General features: G+C 38.2%; 13 protein-coding genes across 13 annotated transcripts; 6 read left to right on the top strand and 7 right to left on the bottom strand.

The window, feature by feature from the left end:
* Positions 1-25: 25 nt before the first annotated feature.
* On the bottom strand, positions 26-316 carry ELC1 (elongin C; the record flags this gene model as incomplete). The annotated part of the gene is made up of 1 exon (XM_022821070.1): positions 26-316. One exon carries the CDS (start codon positions 314-316, stop codon positions 26-28), a length of 291 nt encoding a protein of 96 aa, XP_022677470.1.
* A 243-nt stretch (positions 317-559) lies between these two features.
* On the top strand, positions 560-2941 carry VPS16 (tethering complex subunit VPS16; the record flags this gene model as incomplete). Its single annotated transcript, XM_022821069.1, has 1 exon — positions 560-2941. The coding sequence occupies one exon, from the start codon at positions 560-562 to the stop codon at positions 2939-2941; it is 2382 nt and encodes a 793-aa protein (XP_022677469.1).
* A 1604-nt stretch (positions 2942-4545) lies between these two features.
* NOP4 (mRNA-binding ribosome biosynthesis protein NOP4) lies at positions 4546-6594 on the top strand (the record flags this gene model as incomplete). The annotated part of the gene is made up of 1 exon (XM_022821068.1): positions 4546-6594. One exon carries the CDS (start codon positions 4546-4548, stop codon positions 6592-6594), a length of 2049 nt encoding a protein of 682 aa, XP_022677468.1.
* Positions 6595-6643: 49 nt separating this feature from the next.
* On the bottom strand, positions 6644-8386 carry SSN3 (cyclin-dependent serine/threonine protein kinase SSN3; the record flags this gene model as incomplete). The annotated part of the gene is made up of 1 exon (XM_022821067.1): positions 6644-8386. The coding sequence occupies one exon, from the start codon at positions 8384-8386 to the stop codon at positions 6644-6646; it is 1743 nt and encodes a 580-aa protein (XP_022677467.1).
* A 444-nt stretch (positions 8387-8830) lies between these two features.
* On the bottom strand, positions 8831-9433 carry MRX11 (Mrx11p; the record flags this gene model as incomplete). The annotated part of the gene is made up of 1 exon (XM_022821066.1): positions 8831-9433. One exon carries the CDS (start codon positions 9431-9433, stop codon positions 8831-8833), a length of 603 nt encoding a protein of 200 aa, XP_022677466.1.
* Positions 9434-9666: 233 nt separating this feature from the next.
* On the bottom strand, positions 9667-12645 carry ISM1 (isoleucine--tRNA ligase ISM1; the record flags this gene model as incomplete). Its single annotated transcript, XM_022821065.1, has 1 exon — positions 9667-12645. One exon carries the CDS (start codon positions 12643-12645, stop codon positions 9667-9669), a length of 2979 nt encoding a protein of 992 aa, XP_022677465.1.
* A 740-nt stretch (positions 12646-13385) lies between these two features.
* KLMA_60392 (uncharacterized protein) lies at positions 13386-14306 on the top strand (the record flags this gene model as incomplete). The annotated part of the gene is made up of 1 exon (XM_022821064.1): positions 13386-14306. One exon carries the CDS (start codon positions 13386-13388, stop codon positions 14304-14306), a length of 921 nt encoding a protein of 306 aa, XP_022677464.1.
* Positions 14307-15137: 831 nt separating this feature from the next.
* Positions 15138-15980, top strand: MET31 (Met31p; the record flags this gene model as incomplete). Its single annotated transcript, XM_022821063.1, has 1 exon — positions 15138-15980. The coding sequence occupies one exon, from the start codon at positions 15138-15140 to the stop codon at positions 15978-15980; it is 843 nt and encodes a 280-aa protein (XP_022677463.1).
* Positions 15981-16247: 267 nt separating this feature from the next.
* On the bottom strand, positions 16248-16721 carry EGD1 (Egd1p; the record flags this gene model as incomplete). The annotated part of the gene is made up of 1 exon (XM_022821061.1): positions 16248-16721. One exon carries the CDS (start codon positions 16719-16721, stop codon positions 16248-16250), a length of 474 nt encoding a protein of 157 aa, XP_022677462.1.
* Positions 16722-17256: 535 nt separating this feature from the next.
* Positions 17257-19635, bottom strand: SVL3 (Svl3p; the record flags this gene model as incomplete). Its single annotated transcript, XM_022821060.1, has 1 exon — positions 17257-19635. The coding sequence occupies one exon, from the start codon at positions 19633-19635 to the stop codon at positions 17257-17259; it is 2379 nt and encodes a 792-aa protein (XP_022677461.1).
* A 2414-nt stretch (positions 19636-22049) lies between these two features.
* On the top strand, positions 22050-23171 carry KLMA_60388 (uncharacterized protein; the record flags this gene model as incomplete). The annotated part of the gene is made up of 1 exon (XM_022821059.1): positions 22050-23171. One exon carries the CDS (start codon positions 22050-22052, stop codon positions 23169-23171), a length of 1122 nt encoding a protein of 373 aa, XP_022677460.1.
* A 92-nt stretch (positions 23172-23263) lies between these two features.
* Positions 23264-24308, bottom strand: PHO85 (cyclin-dependent serine/threonine-protein kinase PHO85; the record flags this gene model as incomplete). The annotated part of the gene is made up of 2 exons (XM_022821058.1): positions 23264-24161; positions 24292-24308. 2 exons carry the CDS (start codon positions 24306-24308, stop codon positions 23264-23266), a joined length of 915 nt encoding a protein of 304 aa, XP_022677459.1.
* A 663-nt stretch (positions 24309-24971) lies between these two features.
* TRM44 (tRNA (uracil) methyltransferase) lies at positions 24972-26582 on the top strand (the record flags this gene model as incomplete). The annotated part of the gene is made up of 1 exon (XM_022821057.1): positions 24972-26582. The coding sequence occupies one exon, from the start codon at positions 24972-24974 to the stop codon at positions 26580-26582; it is 1611 nt and encodes a 536-aa protein (XP_022677458.1).
* Positions 26583-26889: the final 307 nt, after the last annotated feature.

The following is a 26889-nucleotide window of genomic DNA, read 5'->3' as shown; positions in this document are numbered from 1 at the left end:
AATCTTTCTTATTATATATATCGTATCATATTCCTAAATAGTCGGCCGCCAATAGCAAGTCTAATGATATCTCCGGCGATACCTCGAACTCTGGCACCTCAATATCCTCATCGGCGTCCTTATATTTGTATGCATATTCCATATACTCAATCACTTTATCTAATATCTTGGTATCAAATTCTGCAAGCTTTATAGTTCCTTGTGATTCCAAGAAAGACGACTCTAACATTCTCTTCAAGGTCTCAGATTGCATAGCAATTTCCCTTTTCACCACACGCACATCGCCAGTACCACTAACCAACGATACTTCGTCCATGACTTACTGTTAATTGTATAATCGGCATTATCTTGATACAACTTCAAAGTTAACTCTATAAGTCGCTTTGTTCCTAAGTGCTTCGAATATCTTAAAGTTAAATTTCGACTAAACTTTACAATATATATAATATAATATTGATATTCCTACCCTTCAATATATATAAAAGGTAAATAACTATTGAAAAGTTAAACAGAAGAACTATCTACTGAAACAATCAACCACCCGTTTGAATTTAGAATAATGGATCTAAGCTCTTCCTTGAGTTGGGAACGGCTTCAGTCCGTTTTCTATAGGTCACAGCCTCTACAATCAGTTAAAAACAAAACATCCTCTTTAGGCATATCGACATATCTTACCGTTGGGCCAAGCAATACGTCGGTTTACACTTACAGTGAGGAATTACTGATATCCGTGAATCACGAGAATCTTCCCTCAACGCACCTTAAAAGTGTTTTAGAAGATGATCATCTTGTGGTTGTAATGAAAGACAGGGTCAGGGTATACTCTTCCTTTATTACGCAGGAGTACAAAGATCATACAATTATGGGTAAAGATAGATTACCATTGTCAATTTGGGACTATAAAAATGGTATAGCTATGACTACTGAGTTCCATATGCATCAGATTTTCCTCAACCAACCGGTTTTCCCCAACCTAAACATTTCTCTTCTACTGAAAGACCATTGGTTTGCCAATAAATCCAAAATTGTGGTATTAGATTCTTCAGGGAAAGTGCTGGTTTGTAACTTGGAAACGTCAAACCTACTTGAATTTGAAGGATGGACTGGATGGTATAAGGGATGTATATCTGAGAATGGATATATTTGCTTGGTAAATGGGAAACTTGACACTCTAGTGGTGTTTGATGACAATTTGAATAAACCTTTAATAAGTGCCAATCTTGACGAGCTTCCTAAATCAATTGCATGGTGTGGAGATGATTTAGTATGTTGCGTTTTTGGTGACGAAGAAGTACGATTAATTGGATCTAAAACAGAATACGCTTCGTTTTGGTTTTCAAATAACATTGTTCTTTTACAATCGACCAGCAATGGCTTGAAAATTGCAACAGATGATCAGATCGAGTTCATATCTAAGGTTCCAACATGTACCTCTAATATCTTTAGTATTGGTTCGACATCTCCTGGTGCTATATTGCTAGATTCACTGAACTTGCTACACAACGAACAGAACTCTCCAAAAGCCATTGAAAATCTCAAAATTATAAACGTTAAGAAGGCAGTAGATGAGTGTGTATCGGCGGTTTACGATGAATTGGATCCTTTATGGCAAAAAAGGTTATTGGCTGCTGCGTCTTTTGGTAAAGACTCCTTATCCTCTACTGAATTTGATGCAGATCATTTTGCAAAAACATGCAGTTATCTTAGAGTGCTTAACTTTTTGAAAAGTATCGGAATACACCTTACCTTAAGAATGTTCCTAGCCATTGGACTAGAGAATATTATAAAAAAGCTAATTGATATCCGCAAAATATACGAGAGTCTTGAGATTGTCAAGTTTTTAAAATATCCTGAACTGATACCGGCTATATTTGAAGAGTGGGCTAAGGGGTTGATACTGACATCATCTGATTCAAGTGACGACGAATTATATCAAATAATGACCGATAGGGCAACTTCTTTAGATACGCGTTTGCATTTGTCAAATACAGCCAATGTCGCATTCTTAGATGGACGTCATTCTTTGGCAAGGAAACTTGTTATGGATGACAAAGACGTTCTACCTAAGATAGATCTACTTCTCAAGATGGATGAAATTGATTTGGCTCTTCAAGAAGCAACTCAGAGTATGAGTATCCCGCTAATATTATACTTATTACTATACTCCAAAAGAAAAATGTCCAATGTTCAATTTACAAAAACATTGATGATCACGATGAAAGAAAACAATATATACCAATACTTTCAGAGACATGATTTTTCACTTCTATACGATTACCTCAGACAGACAGATGACTATCTAACTCTTGCTAGGCTTCTATGGGACCATGGTACTGTCGAGGGCCAAGAGACAGTCGCATTACTAGATCAAGCGTCGGAACTTTATGGAAAACTGGCAACAAATAGTAGTGTGAAACGTGATAGGAGTATGCTTGATAGAGCCAAAAAGCTAGCAACATATCAAAACGAGTTAACTAACAGATATGGAATCAGCTTCCATAGACAAACTATGGATGAGACTCTTGCTACTTTAATCAAAATAAATCAAAACTCTGAAGTAAAGAAGATGGTCAATGCCTTCAAAATCTCTGACAGAAAATATTATTTCCTAAAATGTACACAGCTAGCCAAGGAGCACAGATTAAAAGAGCTTCTAGCGTTTGCTAAAGAAAAAAAATCACCTATTGGTTATCTACCTTTCTTCAAAGCTGTTTGCAAGTATGCAAACAAGAAAGAGGCTGCTGTATATATAGGGATGCTCTCCTCAGCGTCATATGCTGAGAAACTTTCCTTATACATTGACTGTAGTGCGTACGATGAGGCCATAACTCTAGCATCATATGAGAAAGATGCGATAGGTTTGAAACAGGTTCTGAACAAAATTCCACCTAATGAAACACAGTTGAGGTCAAAGGCAATGCAACATTTACATACTCTATAGAATATTACTAAATAAGCCCAGCTGCTTGATTAGGAACGAACTCACCATTTTTAATAGTGCCGGATTTATCACCATAATCTCCACATAACCAATCAGGTACCTTGTTGGGATCAATGTATCCCTTATCACATAACTCATGCATACCACCAAAAACATCTTTACCACTGAGATTAATCTGGATATTGATTCCATTATCAGACTGATAATTGAAGGCAACCCTTTTGACGGGCAACAAAGAGTCATATTTGGTAACCTCTTCCATCTGTGATATTTTTGAGTCATCATCTCCATAAATCAATGATCTGCGTCTTTTAATGCCATATTCTTTCCGACTTTTAACTCCTTTAATGGAACCCTTGAACTTCAACATCGCAGCTTGTTGCCACTTTTTGATATCCTGCTCTTTCGAGCCTACTTGAGTACTTTGCTGCAGTTGCACTTCGTTCAATGGATGTAAACGTGGATCCTCCAAAGGGCTAGGTTCTATTAATTCATTGGAGGAATAAATTGACCAAATACCAAACCCTGTGGTATTAACAGCTGGTAGCCCCAAAGAGATATACAATTCATTTAGTGATGTGGTTGGTTTACGTTTAATCCTCTGTAAAATAATGGGGGGAGAATGCATTGACATGAAAGCCTGAAGAATTAAGTGCGAATGCGTGTCATTTTGCGCAGAATGAAAGAGTATCGAGTGACCTGATGGAATTGCAAGGTAAAACTGTCTATGTGTGTTGGTGATAACTTCAGAATGTGTTTCGTGTAGCTGTATACGCGCGATATGCATGGTAGAATATTGGTCTTCCTCTATATGAATATTCAAATCGTACAATCGTTTGAATGACTTTCGCATTTTAGTCACGAAATCTGAAATATCTACAGCGAGTAAATGGTCATTACCGTCATTATCAATACATTTAGACGCTACCCATTGTGTAGAAGAAGTTCCTGCAATAACTGACCATATATCTAGTTGCGCGACTTGTTCCTCTTTCAGTTCGGGCCACCATCGCGTAACTGCCATTTTGGCAATATTTCTTATCCCATTTTTACCAATCAAGGACGGAAGGTTATCGGATATTAGCTTGGAATCCTCAATAGGATACGTGATTAACCAATGTCGCAGCAATTCTACCATCGTTTCTTCCCCTAGTCGTGCCAACTTGTTCTTGGCTGAATGAGCAATGCTTGTAACTCTCGATCTCATAACCACACAATTTATTGCTTTCTCTTGTTAAACAAGACTATCCGACAATAACCTTAAGAGTTATTACCGTTTCATACTCAAATCAGTTCCTCCAGGAACAAGTACATCTAAGTCTTGCGTTATAGATCCTCTTCCTAACGTGTCTTATCTACATTCACGTGACCTATAGCCTCTCATTTCTTCAGCTCGATGATTCTTGAAATTTCAATTCTGTTGATGATGATTTCTTTTTTTGACTATAGAAAATTTTAAAAAAACGTCTAGCTCATCGCATCTCATCTCATCGCATCTCAAAGAAAGTATTGCGAGCTCTGAGAAGAGATATAGGCTGTATAATAGAGAAGTTTCCCTCAATACAGTGATTGCTACTCAGAAGTCAAGGAACGAATTGTTGACAATGAGTGGAAACATGGAGAAAAAGGATGAAGGTCTTGATTTAAAGACACTTTTTGTGCGTGGGGTACCGTTCGAGGCTACTGATGAAGAGTTTGGTAACTTCTTCTCACAGTTCTCTCCAATAAAGCATGCTGTTATTGTGAAGGATAGTGAGGGTGCTAGCAGAGGGTTTGGGTTTGTTAGTTTTGCTGTAGAAGATGACACAAAGGAAGCATTATCTCAGGCTAGGAAGACGAAGTTTCTAGGTCGTTTGTTGAGGGTAGATATTGCCAAGAGAAGAGATCGTAATCGTAAGGGCGACGCCAAAGAGGCTTCAAACGAATCAGAAGATACTAAAAGTGAGGCAGAAAAGAAGATCGAGAGTGATAACGATTTGATGAAGGGTAAACCTAAGTTGATTATCAGAAATATGCCATGGTCTTGTCGTGATCCAACTAAGCTAAAGAAAATATTTGGTCAGTACGGTACCGTTGTTGAAGCCAGCATTCCAAGGAAGAGAGACGGTAGACTATGTGGGTTTGCCTTTGTTACTATGAACAGAATCTCTAATTGTAAGCTTGCAATCGAAAATACTAAAGATTTGACTATCGATGGTAGAAAAGTGGCAGTTGATTTTGCTATTCAAAAAAGCAGATGGGAAGAGTACAAGACTGAACACAAGGAGTTAGAAGCCCCTCAAGAAAATACTGAATCTGATTCCGAATCTGAATCCGGCTCCGAAGATGCCGCAGAAGAGGAGCAAGATGATGATTCTGAAGAAGATGATGTCGAACTTCAATCGGATGAACAACTTAGTGAAGACGAGGAAGAAGAAGATGAAGAAGAAGAGCAGGAAGAAGAGAAACCCCAGAAGAAAAACAGAAAGGAAGATTTCTCCATTTTCGTTCGTAATGTGCCATATGATGCCACACAAGAATCTTTGGCAGATCATTTCAACGTATTCGGTCCTGTTAAATATGCTTTACCCGTTATTGACAAAGAAACTGGTCTAGCAAAGGGTACCGCTTTTGTTGCTTTCAAAACAGAACAAGCTTATGAAAACTGTTTAAGTAATGCACCAGCCACAGGCAGCACTTCCCTTTTAATAAGTGACGATGTCAGTCCCGAATACGTTTACCAAGGCCGTGTTCTTGCTATTTCCCCAACATTAGATAGAGAATCTGCTGGTAGAATGTTTGAAAGAAATGCGGAAAAGAGGAAAGAGGTCTTAGGTAAAGCACCGGGTGAGAAGGATAGACGTAATCTATACTTGTTAAACGAAGGTAGAATCGTGGAAGGCTCGAAACTAGCTCAGTTATTAACACCTGCCGATATGGAAGTCAGGGAAAAATCTTACAAATTGAGAGTTGAACAATTGAAGAAGAACCCAAGTTTGCATCTTTCCATGACAAGATTAGCTATTAGAAACATCCCAAGAGCTATGACAGAAAAGAGTCTTAAAGCATTAGCACGTAAAGCTGTCGTTGAATTTGCTAAAGAAGTAAAGGAAGGGAAGAGACATGCTCTTAATAAGGAAGAAATTGTGAGATCTACTAAAGAGAAGTATAAATTTATGTCAGAAGAAGAAATAGAAGCTGTGAAGAAGAAGGATAAAAAACATGGTATCGTAAGGCAGTCAAAGATCATCATGGAAGTCAAGGGCTCCACGGTTGGTAGAAGTAGAGGTTATGGTTTCGTTGAATTTAGAGATCACAAGACCGCATTAATGTGCTTAAGATGGCTTAACGCTCATGAAGTTACAAAAGAAGAGATTATCGAAGGCCTTACAGAAGAAGAGCAAAAACTTCTAGATCCAGATAGTTTCAAGAAAAGAAGATTAGTTGTCGAATTTGCCATTGAAAATGCAAACGTTGTGAAAAGAAGAAGGGAAAAGGTTCAAGAATCTAGAATTCAATCTCTAAAGAGGAAACGTGCTGAAGAATCTAGTGCAGAAAAGGCAAAGGAAGCACAAGCAAATGCACCAGAGGTGCCAACAAAGTCAGGACTAAGTAATGATATTAAAACCATCATTGGTGCCAAGCGTAGAAGAAAAAACAAGGGACGTTCTTGAAAGGTGTTAAGCGTAGCAACCGTATATATATTACATATTAATTATAGCATTACTTTCTCTTTTTACGTACTGAACCTCCAGCCGCCATATTGTTATTAGATGGGTTATTGCCATTGCCTGAAACGGCGGCGGCAGCAGCGGCAGCAGCGGCAGCAGCCAATACCCTTTTGTTTACACCTAGTCCATTTATACTGCCGTTTTTATTGTTGTTATTAGAATGTATTGTTTGCTTCTGAGAGTGATTAGGGTTATTGTCGTTTCCTACATTTGTAATATCATTATCGTTTGTATGAATGCGTCTAGGAGGATACTTGTAGTTAAGACCTTCAAAGACGTTCTCACAAACAGGTGGATCACCGTTAGTGAAGTAAGGATGATCTAAAGCATCAATAGCATCTATCCTGCGAATTGGATCATATGTTAGCAAACGGTAAAGAATGTCCAAAGCAGCTTTATCCTTACCACCAGCGGTCTGGTACCATGTTGTTAACGATTCTCTGTATTTCGGCATTTTCGCGAGTTGAGGGTATTCTGGATAGCTACTGATGTTAGGCCATATTTTATGATCTGGCGTTCCCATAACCTCGAGTATCCTTTGGAATTGGTTAGCCTGAAAGAGAACACTCTTTTTAGATTCCATTTTAGCTTCTTCCCCTTTGAATATTGGCCTCAAACCTATGAGTTCTGCAAAAATGCAACCAACAGCCCAAAGATCAATAGCTGGAGTATAATGACGAGCACCAAGTATTAATTCAGGTGCACGATACCAAATTGTAACAACAACCTTATCACCAGTGTATAATGTTTGAATCATGTTATTGAATTTTCTTGCTAAACCTAGATCACCTATCTTAACACAACCATCAACGGTAACCATAATATTAGCCGGCTTTAGATCCCTATGAAGTATCCAGTTTTGATGCAAATAAGACACACCATCCAATATTTGCCACATTATTGATTTGAGCATCCTAGAAGGTATTAGTCTTTTCTCAGGATGAGAGTGGAAGTGAATAATTTGAAGAAGGTCGTGCTCAGCAAACTCCGATACCATGTATATGCTTTTCTTCTCCAAAAATATTTCGACTAATTTCGTCAAATGGTTATTATCCAACTCTCGACAAAGTGACATTTCTCTACAAGCACTTTGAGATATCCCTGTATAATGCTCTACCCCTTCTCTTTCAGTTTTGAACTTTTTAATAGCATAGAATTGGATCTGTGATGGTTTTCTCGAATTGTTAGTTAAATTGGAAGAATTCATCCCAGTATTTTGCTCTGACCCGCTATTAAACCTAATTTGAGTTGAATTATTCCTTTCGTTGGGAGTAAAACGTTTATTGAAAGGTTTTCTAAAGTCTGTTGTAGTTAGATTTTCATTTGCCTCATGTTGCCTTGTTGATCTATTGATGGAGTTAATGTCTAAATTCGAGTCAGCACTGATAGGATCGGGAGAGTCAAGAACTATAACATCGTTGCCATTCCTATTATTATCATAATCCCTAGACTTCGCTTTATAAACCTTACCATATGTACCCGCTGCGATATAACCTATAATTTCATACTTTTGTAGCACCGAGACCCTTGAGCTATCCTTTCTTTGACGGTAAGGACCAATGGAAAAAACATTGTTGCTCGCCATTACGATAGGTGGTTTACTCTGAGTACCAGCAGGTTTGTTCTTATCTAAAATCAGCTTCGAATGATTCGCCAACATCTCCTGATGTGAAAGTTGCTGTGGCCAACGATTGTTATTACCACCTTGACCGTTATTCAATCGATAGTAAGACATTTGTGTAAAGTTTCTCCTCTGATTTTGGGATCCATAAAAAACCCTTGTAACGAAAAATACTCAAGATATAGCAGTTATGCAATAAACGTTTAGTAGCGCCTTCCCTTCTTGCACTACTTTATCCATATGCTTTCTTTTGAATATCTCTCTATATAACAAACTTGAATTAATTTGATTATAGAGGAAATTCTTTAAAACGTCAAATTAGTCAAAGGAACCAATAGGTTTTAATGGATAATTATTCACAGTCAACAAACAACTACTAGGAGGTAGATTGGGCTCTACTAAGTGTTATTACATCGGAAAACTCATTAAATAAGTAAAATGCATATTGAAAGTCAGTTCTAACGTCTCCACGAGTTCCTTGGCATTTTATAAATCATGACTTCACTAAAATAAACCTATATTAAAATGCGCATATGGCAGTGGTGTCATCTTTAGATATCACCTAAACAGTGCCCTTAATTTCTTAAACGGTGCGACTACTAACATCCCCATATAAGGGGCAGCCCAAAGGCTGAAAAGGACTCGCACGGGATAAAGAAATTTCACTATAGCATACGATATGGCGCCAGAAACCACTAATCGATCTCTATCCCACCCATTATCATATTCTCCAACTAATTTACTTATGCTCTCACCGCACTTATTGAACAGGTCTTTGAAATATACGGGCATTTCGTATTGATCTGAAATATCGAGATTATAGAGTATTCCCCATAATGCAAAAAGTGGTATAATTGCTGTTATTTCATGCAAGATTAAAAATGAAGTTACTGTAGACACCGCTCCTGCTTCCGATAGTTTATCAAAGTAGTGTTTATACTTAGGATTGGAGTTTAATTTCGTTAAAAAGCTTGATCGTTTAATGATTCTATGTAGTTTATCATTGGCATTTGTCGATTGAACTGAATCCGTTTTGAATCTTTTCCCTTTGAAAACATAAGTAGATACTTGGGGTGTTTTCAAGAGGATTCTCCGATTGCTTTGAAGCAGTGATGAACCATTCTTTAATCCTAGCCCAATGTAGCTTTGTGATAATCTCATTTATAAATTGTAAACTATTAACAAACAATAGCGTATTCTCGACAAATATTATCTCTTGTGGTACCTCAATGATCTTAAAGGATACACAGTACTAAACTGAGGTTACAAAGGTGAATTATACCTTTTTTGAGCTATGTAATATCTTTTGTTCTTTGGAGTAGTCTTGACTATATACAATATATATTTACATGAGAATTATACTGTTTCCATTATACGAGATCATGTGATCATAATTATGAATCGTTAATCACTTCCTCACAACGATGACATAATGTATCTTCATTAGGCGAGTTATGCTTCCAACATCTTGGACATTTATGTAACACACTCTCCTCCAACTTCAATTGAACAGTAGTCGAACTTAATTCAAGATATGGCAAATCTGATTGAGAGCCTGTTTCTATAACCAGTTCACCGACTTGTAATAAATCTTCTATTTCTTCGCGAGTAAACGGTAGTAATTCGGGCTCTTGACAATAGAGCGTAACCTTCAGTTGCAATGGTTTAGTTACATTATCCAACGTGTTAAACTTTTGAGTGAAAGAGCTCAAAAGTTTAAGTTCATTATTAGAAAAGCTGTGCAACAAATTTTCGTTAGAATCTGGAATTTCCCTTAAGCTATTACACCATTGCCTTGTGAATGCTGTTTCCACGCCCGATAAAGAATTTCTAGGAGATTTCCCAAACCACTCTTTAGGAATGTAATTCCATGCCTCCTGAACCATGAGTGGAATAACTGGGGCCATGATGCTACGATAAGCATCGAATATATGGAAAAGGGTTGTTTGAATGGAACGCCTTTTACTTGAAGTTAGTGAATCAGAATATAATGAATCTTTGATAACGCTAAAGTACAATGCTGATAAGTCATTGTTCATATGATATTGGACCTGAGTTAGCACGTTCGAAAAGTTGTGTTGGTTGTACAACTTTTGAGTCTCTTCACATAGTATCTTTAGATTCAAGAGAGTATATTGGTCTATTCTGCGTAATTCAGAGAAGGGAAGTAGTTCAAACTCTGTGGATTCTTGCAAATTACCTAATATAAATTTGAATGTGAGTCTAAATTTCTTCAAAGCATCAGCAACGTGTTTCATGACGGTCGGACCTGCTACAATATCAGATGTAAAGTTGGATTGTGCAACCAATAGACGCAAACCATCGACACCTAAAGCAGGCAATTTTCTTTTATCATCCCCTTTGATTATTGCCAAAGGGGAAATTGTATTACCTATTGACTTGGACATTTTGATACCATTCTCATCTAACGTAAAACCGTGTGTAATAACTTTTTTGTAAGGAGCCTCGTCGATTCCAGTAGAGCCAACTTTAGTCAATAATGAACTTTGGAACCAACCTCTATGCTGATCAGAACCTTCGAGATAAACGTCTGCAAGCGGCTCTGGTAATTGTGACTTTAATCCTGCAATGTTTTTATACCAATCAGCAATGACATGCCAACTTGTACCGCTGTCAAACCAGACATCGACTGTATCGGTTCCTCTGTAGTAATCTTTCGCGATGGCATGATACTTTTCGGGTAGCCACTCATACATTGATTCTTCCGTAGATTCAGCAAACCATGCATCAATTCCTTTAGATTCTATGGTTTTAATAATATGCGATAATGTTTCTTCATTCATCAACACTGTATCAGGATCATCTCTTTTGTGTAAAGAAGGGATTGGAACACCCCAATATCTTTGTCTTGAAATACACCATTCGTTTCTGTTTTTTATGAAGGAAGTGAGTCTATTCATTCCACGTTCCGGGAAGAACTTTACATCCTCCAGAGCTCTTAATGCTGCTGATTTGATATCGTGTAAATCAGCAAACCATTGTGGTGTGGCACGAATAACAATAGGTTTTTTCGATCTCCAATCATAAGGATATGAATGAATGTATTCATGATGATGGGCCAACATATTCTCTTTGTCCAACAAATCAATAATTTTTTTAGTCGTGTGGGTATCTAGAACTTTACAACCCTTACCAGATTCTTCTTCCTTGAAATAGGTCTGTAAATGAAATGGTAATTCATTCAAATCATACCTACCCTCATGGTCTACGGGCGAGTAAACTTCAAGGGAGTTCTGAATCCCGATTGTGTAATCTTCATGACCATGGCCAGGGGCGGTATGGACCAAACCAGTACCAGTAGTGCTAGTGACATGGTCACCATGGAATAAAGGACGAGCAATATCATCTTTAACCAGAGGGTTTGTGTAAGATAGACCAGACAAGATTTTGGGGTCCAAAGACTTCACCACTTCGTAACCTGAAATAAAGCTGAGGTTTTCAGCCAGATTTTTTTCCAGGATTAGATACTCATTGTTAAATCTCAGTAAAACATATTGCAAAGATTCGTTGAAACATATTGCTCTATTTGAGAGCAATGTCCATGGTGTACTTGTCCAAATTAATAGATAAGTTGGGATGGCACCAACGTCTAAAGATTCTTTACTTTTCTCAGTCAAAGGAAATTTCACATACGCCGAAGTGGAGACATGGTCTTCTTTATACTCCAATTCACCTTCTGCTAAAGCAGTTTTCGTTTCTGTCCCCCAGTATACCGGTTTCCGTTGCCTTTTAATCAAATTTCTCTTGAAGAGTTCCTGGAAGACATTTAATTGATTGATTTCAAATTTGGGATCCATTGTGAGATACCTAGTTTTCCAGTCGGTTAAAATACCAAACTGTTCAAACTGTTCCTTTTGCGCCTTAATTGTCTTTTGCGCATGCGCCCTTGCAATAGATCTAATTTTCATGGGCGAAATAGTGTCCAACTTATCATTTAACTTGTTCAAAGCTTTTAATTCTATTGGGAGCCCGTGGCAATCCCAGCCTGGAATGTACACAACATGTTTTCCGTTCAATAGTTGGTGTCTATTGATGATATCCTTTAAAATCTTGTTCAAAGCATGACCAAGATGCAAATCACCATTAGCGTAAGGTGGCCCATCATGTAAAATGAAAACATTATCACGCAAGAAATCAAGCTTCATCGAATCTGGACATTCAGATATCTTGGAAAGCTTTACAATAAGCTCATCGTACTGTTGAGTATAAATTTGCTGCGAACTTTGCGGAATTAACTGATCAAAGGCCTTTTGCAAGTTCGACCTATTTGGGAACTTTGTTTTGGGCAATCGCAATGTCTTCTGGTATGAATGCGATGAAGCATTTCGAATGGATATAAATGCACGAAACATTGCAGCAGCAGACAGCCTTCAAAGGTTTTGGGGGAAAAAACGCACTTATAACCGCAACAAAAACGTCAAGTATACCAAGCAATCAGAATGTGTCTTTGACAAGTCTTTGACCAGTCTTTGTTTCCTTTTCCCTTATGTCGGTCATCCTTTGGTATTCAAGTAAAGCGCTGCACAATATTGCCTAGAGATATCTCGTTATAGAGTGACAGAGGAAATGTAGCGATTAAAGAGCACTTTAACATGAACTTTTTCACGGCTTCAACAATAATCATCACGTGAATGGACCCTTTCAAAATTAAATTAATTTTAAGAATTTATTCACATTGTCATTGGCTAAGTTTAATTTTATTTAATTGAATTTGATTTTTTTTTTTTTTTTTTTTTATAATTTTCTGGAGGTGCGAAAAAGAAACATATCGTTGGAATCTGTCAAAACATCGAAAAGTTAGTCATTTTTGGGATTTTTGGGATAAAGAAAGATATGGCGATGTCCCATTAAAATGTGACAAGGTAATTTGTATTTATAAACTAAAAACTTGGCAGTTTGAAGCTGGAAGTGAACTGATTTTGTGCGATAACTGGTGTTTGGAAACAAATTCAAATCACTATCGAATAGTGGTGTGTTGTGTTGGTGCTGTCGGTAGCTTTTAACAGGAATAAAGCCTTTTGGGAGCGCTCTGGCCTTTCTTGAGGGTGTTAAGGTTAAGAAAATAAAAGAGACATTGGGGGTATAAAAGACGATGCTTGAGTTGAGAAAATCAGTTGATCATTTAACACAAGAGGAGGTGTCCATGATTCAAAGAGAGATGCAGAAGAATACTAGCCATTCTTTGAATGTGAATATGAATGTGAATATCAACACGAGAAAGTCCCCTGAGCCATCGCCAGCCGTACATGATATAAAAAAGAGATACAGATACAAGCAAGAGATGGAGACGTTGAGTAATTTCATGCTTCGGAATTTCTGTGCAGCTGTTCTAATCAAGCATAGCAAGTTGTTAGTTCCAACAGATGATGGTGAATCACAGGCGCAACAACAGCATGTTATTACGTTGGCCGAACTTTTGAAATTCCTTCGAACGCTGCTTGCCCGAGTGAGGGCCACCAGACAGCAATTCAACAAAATGTGTGTCATGAGCATCAAGTTCCTTGGCATCTGCAGCAAATCGCAAGAAAATTACATGAGGTTCTTGAAATACGACGTACGGAAACTCGTCGTTACGTGTCTTTTGTTCACTTTCCCACACAATAGCATCTCGTTGGAACAAAACAGTCCTACATGGGATCAGCAATTACTTCTGCTTTCTAGGGCCACTGGCCTTCCAAAAGAGCAGCTTCGGCACTGCTGTGAAATCGTGGGCCCGATTCTCAAGTCTCAATATCTAAAAACCCAACGTGCTGTCTTCCGGCATGCTCACGCCCAAGCTCAAGCACATTCGTTCGACCCCAACGACCGCACTCAAAACAGGCGCAACAAGATGAAGTCAGGCGACTCCGTCGACATCAGATCCACTAATTTCGGCACTTTCACCAACTATTACACAAACACTGAAGACCTTGATCCAGATAACGACCAAGAGTTGTACTGTCTTCCATCTGACTACGAATCCTTCAACGAAATGGGCAGAAAACTTGTTAACAAGAATTTCTTGGTGAAATAGGATCAATCACCTCTCTTCATACTAGCTATATATATATGTATGCTTCATATGTATTTATGAATAACAATTATGATACCCATGTATATTGTTCTTTTCAATTCGCCTTATCCTCACACTATATCGCATTACGTCCCATTTTGATGTCGATGACACATTTCTGCTGCTCCTCCAGTTTTTCCGACTCGCTACGAGATAGATTTAAGAACACACCACCCGGGTAACCGAATACAATCAATCACGTGCATTTAGTCAGTTTATCTCGCTGTTTCTATCAGTGCATTCAAAAAAAAAAAAAAAAAAAAAAAACAATCATAAACTGTGGCTTTTGCAGTAGTGCAGATGCAGTGTAGAAGAGTTACGAACGGTGAAGCTAGCCTTTGCTCATATAAGTTCTAAGGACTGTTATCTAAAAGGTTTTACGTACTTATTGTTTTATGTTTAGGTTCTAGTCCAGACAAGAAACCAGTTATTGTATTACATCGCATCGTGTTCTTTTTCGTTTCACTCCATCTGTTTGCAGGACAAAGAGAGTATTCTGAACATTGTTGCCATAATCATTGGGAGTTTTGTCTGTTAACAGAGCAGAACGCAGACGTAGGCGAATTTTATGATTCAAGGTTAGGATTGGTGAAACAAATCGAAATAGCTAACGAGTGTAGGCTAGCTACCATTAATCAGTTCCAGAAGAACCGAACAACATTGTATCATTATTCTTACCAATATTTTAATATCATTATTATATCACTGCCTATTAGTTGCAATACCTACTCTTTGATCTTCCAGGATTAGAAGATACCAGCGTTATCAACACATTATTTGCACTAGTTCTCCATGAATGAAGACGGTTTGTTTTTCCAGAAAGCAGCAGAGGCAATTATGGTGACTAGCTTGAATTCAGAAAAGGTGGATCCAACTATACGGGAGTTGTTGAACCGAGTGAAATACGTGAGCACCCCTGCAAACACACCACAGCAGCCGCAACAGTCACGGAAGAATGTTGCTTTCTCTGATTTATCCACTTACAATAATGGAGATGGCCAGTATGGAGCGAGTCACATTCAGTCACACAATCAGGTCAATCCATCTTCCAATCACAGCAACAATGTTTCTGCTGGTCTAATTGCCCCAGAGAATAAGACGATATTGAACTATTTTGATAGACTATTGTCCAATCCCGTCGATTTCAACAATCAAAAGTCTGGTACATATAACGGAAACTTACACCATAATCCAATGACATCTGCTTCAAGTAGCGGGGATCAGCTTCGACTTGGCGAAGGTAAAACTAAGAGACGCAAGCTGGACTCCCAAACGTCATCAGACATGTCCGATGCTCAGTCTGACAACTACAAATCAAATCATAAAAGTACCGAAAATGGTGATTCCGAAGATAAGGGATTCCCATGCCAGCAGTGCCATATGATTTTCCGTCGTAGTAGCGATCTAAGAAGACATGAAAGGCAGCATCTATCAATTCTACCGAATATCTGCACGTTGTGTGGTAAAGGTTTCGCAAGAAAGGACGCTTTGAAAAGACATTTCGATACACAAACTTGCAAGAGAAATAGACAGAAGCTCCTTAGTATAGGAGGTGATATAAACGAGATTCTTGAAAGAGCCCGACAGAGCGGTGCAAATATATATAGTGGCCCCGCTAAACAAACCTCTCCATAGTTGCATACACAAATATATATATATATATATATAGATGTTACATTTGCTGTTAACATATCCTACATTTAGTAATGTGAATAGATATGCTCAAGCCATTCCATTTGGCGCGTGTGGGTGTCCTAGAGGGTTGGCCAGGATAAAGTTTTAGTTTTTATCATTACTATAAAATTATACGATAAATGTGTAGGTATTAAGCAAAACTAAATGAACAGTAAAATGCTAACCTAAAAAGATGATATACTTGTGACGAGATGTAATTAATTAAATTTATTCAACGTCTTCTTCGAAAGTTTGACCTTCAACCAAGTTTGGAATGTCGATGTCCTTACCTTCATCGGCTTCTGGAGCAGCAGCCTTTTGAGCTTCAGCAGATTGTAGTTGAGAAGCCATTTGGGTCAAAGCACTGATAGCTTCAGCACCCATTTGAGAGATAATACCTGGGAATAGTTCTTGCAAACCCTTAGTTTGAGGAATACCGTAGAACACAGAGGTGTTGTGCTGTGGGGCGACTTGAACACCAACCTTGTTGAAGTGCAAAACAGTACCATCGTCCTTGAAGAAGTTGGCTTCAGCGACATTGTCAATAGTAACAGCTCTCAACTTTTGCAATTGAGCTTGCAACTTGGTGTCATCTTTGCTGGAAGTACCAGTCTTCTTTGCTAGCTTTCTTCTGGTACCACCAACCTTGTTGTTGGCAGACAACTTTTGCAACTTAGCTAATTTCTCTTGATCAATTGGCATTTTTGGTGTTTGTACTATGGTATCTATCTTGATTCAAAACTCAATCAACAAAACGATAAACAGGGAATTACCTTAGTTTCACACTTAGCAATATATATGAGTTGATTCATATATTCAATGGCAATTATTAAATTTTCAGATTTCCACTATACAACACTACAGCTTGCTGAAAAAAATTAATGAAAAAAGTGAAAAAAAATGAACAAAATGTATATCAAATTTGTTACCCGGAGAGTCTTGGTTTCATCTTGAGTCTTATGTTTGTATCTCTTACCTTCCACAAATGAAGAAGACGTATTAAAGGTTGAAAAGTTAAGTTTAGATAAAACTGGAGACATGATACATACATAATTACAACGTGTTTATACAAGGGTATGCGGAGTATATAGATGCTACTCGAATGTTTTTAATGAATCAATTTTTTTTGAATTTTCTGATTGTTTATTTTTTGTATTTTTATGAGATGATTTAGTTTTCGTTGTACACATTCTAGGTTGATATTAATTCATGGTGTCTATTGTATATTAGTTGTATATTATTTTTTCTTTGAGTGAAAGAAGGAGAATTTGGACTTTTTGATCTCTTCTTTATTTTTCTTTTCGTTTGATTCCGCAAGTTGCTTGTCTTGGAGATCAACTGAAGATGTGTTCAATTCTGAAGAAGATGGGTGGTTGTTGGAAGATACATCAGAGTCTAATAATGGTGGTGACGTAGAATGTTCATTAGAATTCGAATTTGAGTTCGATCTTTCTTGTTGATCTTGGTTTTGAGTTTGGATTTGATTCTGTTGTGGGATACCATTTGGTGGCCTTTGCACAACGGAAGATGTAGAGACACCCTCATCTATCATTGTACTAGTACTGATTTGCCTCATTCCGTTTGGAACAGGTTGATATTGTTGTTGAGGTTGGGTTGGCAACGAACTTATTTGTCCCTGAGAAGATGCTCTCATAGCGTTTGGGTTTGGGTTATTTAATCTCGGCATCGAACCGCCATGGTAATGAGTTGACAACTGAGGTATGTTACTTGACATAGAATTGTATCTTTGCTGACCTGGTTGAAGGGATTGTGGACCGGTTGGCATGCTGTAATCGTTTAGCATTGTATTAGATGGATTCCTTAGCATAGGCATATTGCTACGTCTATTCTTTCTACTGGTTTTTTGGAATGTCTTTGGTGCATATCCGTTGCCTCCAATCTGTGCAGCACCATCCAAACCTAGATGAGGCAGACCAACGCCGTTCAATGGCCTTGCTCCGTTGTTATTCATTGGAGCATGCCCCATGGCAGGAAGGGCGGTGTTTACATGTGGACGCATCTGTGGTGGCTGCGAAGCAGGTGGGATATATTGACCTGGCATGCCTTGGGATGGTTTTCCCATATATGCAGACTGACTATGCGCTTTTCTATTAGGCATTTGCATTTGACTAGAATATTGGGCTGGATATTCGTTTGCAGCCATAGCACTTTTATTTTGAACATTGTTGAACTTTTGGTTAAGCATCGTTTGTGATTGCTTCTTTTGTAATCGTAGCTCTCTTTCTTGTAGTTCCAATTCTTTTCTGCGAAGTTTCAGCTCGCGTTCTCTCAATGCATGTTCGTCCAAAGCTACAGTTGCTTGATCTTGTTCCACAGCTGCAGTCATTGGCTTTTCTTCCAATTTATCAGCATTTAATTCTGCGTTATCTTCTGCAGGAGAGTCATTGTATTCTATACCATAAACCGCAATATCTTCAATATCACGTAGGACCGGAGTACCGGTGTCTGTGTATTGTTCTGCTGGCTGAGAAGAAGAATCTCCAGCAATAGCTCTAGATGACACAGAATCCACTGGTGTATGAGGAGCCGATTGAGTTTGAAGAGTGGCAGCAACAGCATTTGCACCCGCCACTGAATGTTCAACTGGACGAGCCTGTTTCAAGGCGTTCAATTCAGCTTGCACCACAGATAGTTGGCGTCTCAAAGACCCGTTTTGAGATTGCTCCTGCTTTAGTTGTTCCCTAAGTACAGAGAGTTGTGTATCCCTTGTAACAATATCGCGCTGTAGGTTTTCTTTTGTCTGATTTAACTCTTCAGCGAAACTGGCTTCTTTTTCTTGGAAAGAAGAGTTGAGCAAAGAAAGTTTGCTTACTTCTTCTTGCAGCTTGGATACAGTTGTAGCCCTTGTGAATAATTTTGATTCATCATTGTTCAATTTCTTGAATTGACACATCATGGAATATAAAAATTCCAAATATGGTGTCTTGATTGTGAAATCATCGGCTAACAAAATTGGCTGAAGTAACAGTAAATCTATATCTAATGGTGCTGTTTTGTGTTCAAAATGATACAACAGCGATGGGTATCCCTGACCGTTACCTGCAACCCATCTTTTCAACAAGTCACTCTCCGTATCGTACCCTGAGGGTAGCTTTATACCCATGGTTCTGGTCAATGTTATGATTTCTGTGATTAACCCCGAAATCAAAGGTTTTGCCAATATTTGTTGATGCAAAAGGCTTGGGGAAAATTCCTCAAAGAGGATCAATAACGGATCAAAGCAAACCCTTGGTATGGCCAGTTTCCATTGCTGCGTTAAGAAATCTAACGGCAAAAAGTTACAGGTGTCAATGGCATCATCTGGAAATAACTTTAGGAAAAGGGAGTGGAAAGTGGTCAACAGACTTGTGATTGGCTTCGGGTACGAGCTCGATCCTGGTTGCGATTTGAGAGAACCGGTTTCCCCAATATAAATAGTCTGTTTCCCGCTGCTGTTTGGATTGAATTGCACGTAGTTTTCCGGCGATACTTCCCTAATGTCATAGTCGGACATTAATGAAAAAACCTTAACTTGAGGAGACGAAATAGACATCCTAATGAACGGTTCCAGCTGTACGAACCCCGTGCTCTCAATGAAAATCTTGGTGTTCGACATAATGACCGAGTTTAACTGTGTCGTGATATTCGAAAAGTCCTGCAATGAAGAAGACGATAGGATAACCAAATCGAATTTATTGGACTCATTTTGTAGCAGCCTTTGCAGCTCTGCAAAGTCATGGAAATGATTCTTCAGTTGGAAAGTATTCTTCCCATAAGAACGTGTGTCAATGGTAATCTCATTGCTGCGCGCATCGCTTACATGGTACAGATCTACAGATTTCGCAAATTGAAATCTCCAGGTGTATAGCGCGAGGTTCGGGTGGTTCCCATAGATGAGAACTTTTAACTGAGACATCTTAGAGTTTTGAGAGCGGTGTCTGTCGGTTTAGCTCTCAATTTCTTGGTATATATAAATTCAATTCTCTATTGCAAGTACTTGACGAACTCATACAAATATCCTTTATACTCTAGCAATTCTTGCAATCTGGTTCTAGAGAACAAAGAAAATTAAAAATCAAGTCGTAGAATTCGATGCCAAAGAAAAAAAAAAATTCAGCACAATATGGGCACTGTATTAAATTAATAGCGCAAATATAACAAATATCTTTGTTTAGCGGGGTCTTAATTGAGCTGTTTGGATATTAGCAAGCCTTCAGATCGTCTACCTAACCCAAATGTGGTTTTCTGAGCTTACTTTTGACTAGCAATGTTGACGAAATAGTTCCCAGATCTCTGGTTTTTTTCTTCTTCTTCCAAAATCTCGGTATAGCTTACTTGTTCGTCCTGTTTTCAGGTACGAGTTTGCTTTCTGGAAAAAAAAAGAATCCAATAGTGTGAATGTATGAATAATGAAAAATTCGATGTAAAACAACACACTGAGTTGACGAACGAATGGAAAAAAAATAAAGTAAAACAGAATAAGATGGTGCAATCCACGAATAAAACAAAGCTTAATTGCAAGCCAGTAAAAAGATCTGCCTTTTTCACTTTCGAAAATGTTACAAAACGAAAGAAAAGAGACTAGAAGATGGACTATCAAATAGTAAATAGTAAAGAGTAAATACGGACTGAGCGCCCAGAAGACCTACAAATATTTAGTTTCACACGGCAAGTATGGGCTTGCAAAAGCAGAGAATGTAGTATTCTTTTGTCGCAGTATTATACAAAACAGAACCTGATTTAAATTCACGCGAAATAAGGCAATTATACCAATGCGTTACCAACACAACCATGGTTTTTTCTCTGCACTACGCTCTCTCTGCTTGCAAATGTCAGCAAAGAACAACAACCACAGAGCCTGTTACATAAACTGTAATGCACACTGCCTCGAAAAAAGCAAACGAAAACGAGAAAACAAGCAGAAAGAGGAAAAAAAAAAAAAGTGCACCGCCCTATGTGAAGGCATATCCAGGAAGGAACAGAATGTGCAGCTTCTATAAGTGTGAGTGAGTGAGTTTTTTTTTTTTCTCAGATCTTTTCGGTCTATTTTTTTTTTTTTTTCTTCTTCTTCTTCCTCCTCTTCCCTTGTCTTACTTAACTCAACGTTTTTCCTATTAGCCGAAATGCGCGCCGCAACCGATCTGCTACTGCATTTTAAGCAAAAGAGATGTGTGGGTCAAGCAACTTAGGGATGTGCGATCCCACTTACCATGTAAAGCTGAAATAGGATAGGATAATGTACGTTTATTTCTTAATCCCGGTGACACGACAAAGCAGCGTTAGCAGCCGAGATACGCGGTTTGCCTGCATTGCAGATTTTATCTATTTCTGGATAGGAAGGCAAGTGTAATTGCAAATTAACAAAGGACAGATATTAATAAACCACACCAGGTCTTGTTGTCGTCCAGTTGTATTCTTGCATTTCTATTCCATTTTCAGCCCCATTTTTGTTTTTTTTTTGTCGCAATTACTGTTGCTACAAGTAACACCGTTATAGGAATTTTAGAATTTTGGGAATGTAAACTATTTTAGTACATCTTCTTGTTTGGGCAGGATTAATGGCGGGAATTTATCGTGCTTTTTAGTCCCCTGTGCCAGTTTTCGTCTTTTTTATTTTATTTATTTATTGTGAGCAGTATGTGTGTGGTACACGCACGTACGCACGCACGCACTACACGGCACGGCAACAAGGCAAATTGTTGCTGTACGCTGACGGCGGGGGCGGCGGCTCTGGACAATGCACTGTACACATTGTATTGCCTTTGCTGATGGGCATTGTGCTATGTATAGGTTGTACCGTTCATTATTAAGCTCGACTTTTCAACTTTTTTTTTTTTTTCATTTTCGGCATTCCATCTATGCTGCTGCTACTAAAATGAGGAATTGGAAAATAAAAGAAAATTATAATGTCTGCTCTATGAACTCATCGGAAAGTAAGTAAGATCTGCACTGGGCAATTGCAAAAAAAAAACACAAACAAACAACAACGACAATAATACAACGTAGCAAGCGTTGCGCCGAGTAGCCAGAATGGGTTTCATTGCTGCAGGATATTGCAGTCGGGACTTTAAAGATCGGTTTGTTGAGAGAGAAAAGTTACAAATATGCAAAAGAGTGGGCTCATGGCAGCATAACTCATCTGCTACTGGTAAAAGACGCCATAAACGTCATAAGGCAGCGCACAAACACAAACCAGCAACAATTACAGATCTTCCCAGCGAATTAATTCAAAGAATATTTGTGTTCAGCGGCAATTATGAACTGTACGTTGTCAGCAAGTTCTTTTACATGAACCTAAAGCCAACCAGTTTCTTGCTTCATCATTACATGCTGGAAAACTTTTACCACGATTTAAACGAGAATTTTTCAATGGCTGATCCGGACAAGGATGGAGAAGACGTACCTTGTTTCCATGGGTTGAACGGCCAGATCTTCGATATACCCGTTTTCCGCTCGTTTTTGAATGAGAACCCCCATCTTTTGCAAGATATAGGACATATTGGTCATCACGATGAATTGGAACAAGTCACGAAGGAAAGACAAGAGATGTATGCACAGGGGAATCTTAAGGGAACTAGTCTAATGGAAAGACACAAAGAAGTTCAGAAACAAGACTACCCGGCAGCTTTCTACGCGGATGTGGAGCTATTCTTTCAGAATGATATTCAGCTGGAAAAACCGATTTACAACCAGTTTATACTTGAGTTGTTTGCCCACTACGAAATAAAACAGCCGTACTACCTTATGGAAAACATGATCCATTGGTTTTTCCATGTAAATAACGGAGAATACAATATCAATCATCTTTTCCATGCAGTCATCCTTGTAACTCATATTTCAACCGTACCTTCAAGCTCCCTAGAGAGTAACGGACCGTTGATCGAGTTGATGAATGAACTTTATTTGGCATCTGCTGGACAGAAGCTAAATATTCTACTGCTTATGAGCGACCATAGCGACGAAGAAGCTATCAACAACAGACGGATCAGAATAATCAATAAGTTTATCTCGAAGTTTTATAAGGATCAAGACGCAAGAACGAAGCTTCTTTCACAGGACATACTTTGGAACACCTTGAGAAATCTCAAGAATGAGTCACTAATGAAATTAATGATGGAATATGGCGGACAGCCTAGTTTCAGTGTCATTTAACGCGAGGTAATGTTATAAATGCACACACACACACATATATATATATATATATGAACGTACAGTCATAAATACAATATCTACTAAATATGTGATTAGTTTGCATGGTTATACTCAGCAAACCACGGGTGGTTGAGTGCATCTTTAGCTGAAAGTCTTGCGTCTGGATTCAACTGTAATAGTCCTTTCAATAGATCTACCGTTTTATCATCGACAACTTCATCGGTATTGCTTTGAAGTAATTGCTTTAGATCACGAGGAGCGCGTGGTGGTAGTAGTGGGTTATACTTAGCTAGTTGAGTAACCTGAGGCCATGTGCGTTCCACTGGTGTCCCCATAATATCAAATATGAGTTTGAGTTGTTCCTCGTCATTGGATCCTGGGAACAGTGGTTTGCCCATTATCATTTCTGCCAAAATACACCCACAAGACCAAATATCGATGGATGTACAGTAGTTTCTAGAGCCCATTAGCACATCGGGTGCTCTGTACCAGAGCGTCACGACTTCGCTGCTAAATGTATTTACTGGAATGCCGAATGCACGAGCCAAACCAAAATCACCAAGCTTTAACTGGCCTCTGTTATTGATCAACAAGTTTTGAGGTTTCAAGTCACGATGTAAGATTCGATTTTCATGACAGAATGCAACACCTTGCAGCAATTGCCATTGGAAGTACTTTACAAGATCCATCTCCAGACCTTTATGCGCATTTCCTTTATTCCTGTTATCCATAAACTTTTTTAGATCGTTATCCATGAATTCAAATACCAACGTTAGTTTATTCTCGGTGTGGATGACGTCGAATAGCCTCACGATATTCTCATGTTTTAGTTCTTTCATCAACGAAATCTCTCTGATCGCAGTCGAAGGAGTTCCTTCTTCGCTGTCCAACTTCACTTCCTTTAGAGCGACATAGACACCCGTAGTCTTGTTCAAACCCTTGTAAACTGTTGCATAAGTACCATTACCAACCTTTTCTAGTTGTTTGAACCTGTATTTAAATAAATTTGAATAACAATGAACCATCATTAAACATTATGTTAGTAAAAGGGGCCACGTATCATTGACAACGTCGAAGAAACAAACATTATTAGTCCATTTCTGCATTTTATATTACATACTGAGAAGGTGCTACCATTGTGGATGTCAGGGATCGGCAGCTGTTGAAGTCTTGTTGATTTTCTTTTCTGTTGGCTCTTTAAGTGTTGAGTAACCTCCAATTTTAATTGATGTATTCTTTCGATGTCTATTTGCTTTCCAAAAATGGAATAAAAGGTTTCACTGCACGCAGAACAGGAGATGATAACTTATTTTTATAGTGTATATGACCACTCTGTGATATTATATATGTACTTGAAATTGTCAATACAGTCCACAGATATGCTAGTTGTAACTACGAACACACAATCAGTATTGTAAGGGTTTAATCTCAGTGAGAAATCTATATGTTGCACGTTTCTCTTAAGAATCGAAGGAAACATAAGCTAACTGAAATTTTTTTTACATTGCTATAAAAGTACTCCTGAATAGAGTATTGTATTAACCTTGTCAATAAGGATCAACTCAATGCTCGGTTTACGCCTTTTAGTTAACATTCATGTTCTATCTCATTGTCCGATTCAAGTTTGATTTCCGCTTTGTCTTTTAAGACACATTACATTAAAAGTGAAAAATTTAGTAGTAATTGTTCATAATTCTTTGATGAGGGCTAACATTATAGAAAGGCCAAGAAAGCCTGAAATAAAGGAAAGTGCCCTACGACTCCTGAACTGCCAAGTTGACTGAAAAAAGTGTCTTTATAATGACCTCAAATAATATTCAGTATTGCACGGAACAAGACAGCAGTTTGGGACCGGATTGGAGATGTTTGTACTCAACAAATGATCCCATAGAGTTCGATAAGACTCATTTTGAGCAAGCAATGCTCAATGTAATCAGGCAACCAAATGTGAATTCTACTGTGATTCTACGTGCAGATATGATTGTAGACAATGAGTATGATATGGACGGTAAACTTACGAAAAGCGAAAGGTCAACTATCCCTCTAGCCAACGATGAGGGTATACTAACCGTCAATATCGATGATTTGGAACCAAGATCTGTACCGGTTGAACTGAGCGGTATAGAAAAGAAATCCGAACTTGTTAGGCGAATTGTACCCAGGAATCCTTTCAAGGACTGTATTATCAATCAGACCTGTTTAGTAATGAACTCAAAAAATGATGACTCTACCTCATTGGTTATATACATTCCTCATTTCGAAGATCCCGATCTCTGCCCATTTTATATCCCACAGGTAGCAGCAGTTGCAATATTATTACACGAAGATAAGTTATCAGTGCATTATATACCATTCAAAGGACAGGAGGAACTTCTCTTGGATCCAAAACAGAGAGTTGTGAGAACTGCGTTTAGACTATTACAAACGGCTTATAAACACTCAAAGGGTGTAAAGGAGGGTTATGCGAAGAGGGTGACTCATGATGTTGTAGTAGATAAGGTATTATTTCAGGACCAATACATCCACTTGAAGAAGAAATATTCTAAATTTTTAGTGGACAACTGGGCTGAAAGTACTGATCCTAAGAAGCATGTTTTTGAAGACATAGCTATTGCGGCTTTCCTCATTGAACTATGGAAGAAAATTTACGGAAAGGATGATACAAATACTAAGATGCAATTTAGAGATTTAGGATGTGGTAATGGTATCCTATGTTACATTCTCATTGAAGAGGGCTTCAAAGGTCTAGGGATCGATGCTAGACAGCGTAAATCTTGGTCGATTTATCCAACAGAAGTAAGACGTTGTTTGAAGGAACAAGTGATAATACCCTCTGTTTTGCTAAGGCCACATCCTTCTATGAAGCTACATGCTCCCCACATACAACATAATGGCAGATTTTTCCCTGTGCAATTGTTTTCTCCAGACTTAATCGCTCCAGCTACCATCATGTATTCATCAGCAGACTTAATTCAGTCTCCTCAAGTTAATACAGCTGAGTTCCCGCCAGATACCTTTATAATAGGGAATCATAGTGATGAACTTACTTGTTGGATTCCCTTACTTGGTTACCCTTTTATGGTGATTCCTTGCTGTTCCCACAACTTGAGCGGAAATAGAACAAGGTATGCTGTGCGTGATGCAGCAAGAGCAAAGAAACAAGGAAATAGCACATATCAAGGTTTGGTAGATAGAGTGGAATACCTAGCTACGAGGGTCGGATGGAAAATAGAGAAAGAAATGTTACGTATTCCTAGTACAAGAAATGCCGCTATTATTGGCTATGAGAAAAATCATCCAAGTGATCCCAAAATTGACGAAATATACTCCATACTGATGGAGGAAGGCGGCGCTGATGGGTGGATTGCAAATACTATGAATTTAATGAAGAGTCATCCTAGAAACCACTAAATATAATGTAGCGAATGTCTTCTATCAAGCACTTCATGTTATATAGTTATAGATAAACATTTTAACGTCTTCGATCTTCAAGGAACTTGAACAAATGGAAATATGTACTAAAGGCTTGAGAAGCTAAAGCAGCAAGTATTCACACTTTTTGACAAACGAACTTCTCTGTCCCTCCTATTTACACTATCTGTCACAGTCGGTACTCGAATGGTTTAAAAAAAAAAAAAAAAAGAATATCGAATATATTTTAGCTCATCTCATCTCATCTAGTTGTATAAGTTATATATTCCATTTTGTTATCCAAGAG

This window comes from Kluyveromyces marxianus, chromosome 6 (assembly GCF_001417885.1).
Source record: "Kluyveromyces marxianus DMKU3-1042 DNA, complete genome, chromosome 6".
Classification (NCBI taxonomy): domain Eukaryota; kingdom Fungi; phylum Ascomycota; class Saccharomycetes; order Saccharomycetales; family Saccharomycetaceae; genus Kluyveromyces; species Kluyveromyces marxianus.
Note: the sequence above shows the minus strand (reverse complement) of the source record. Positions and strands in the feature narration are given on the sequence as shown.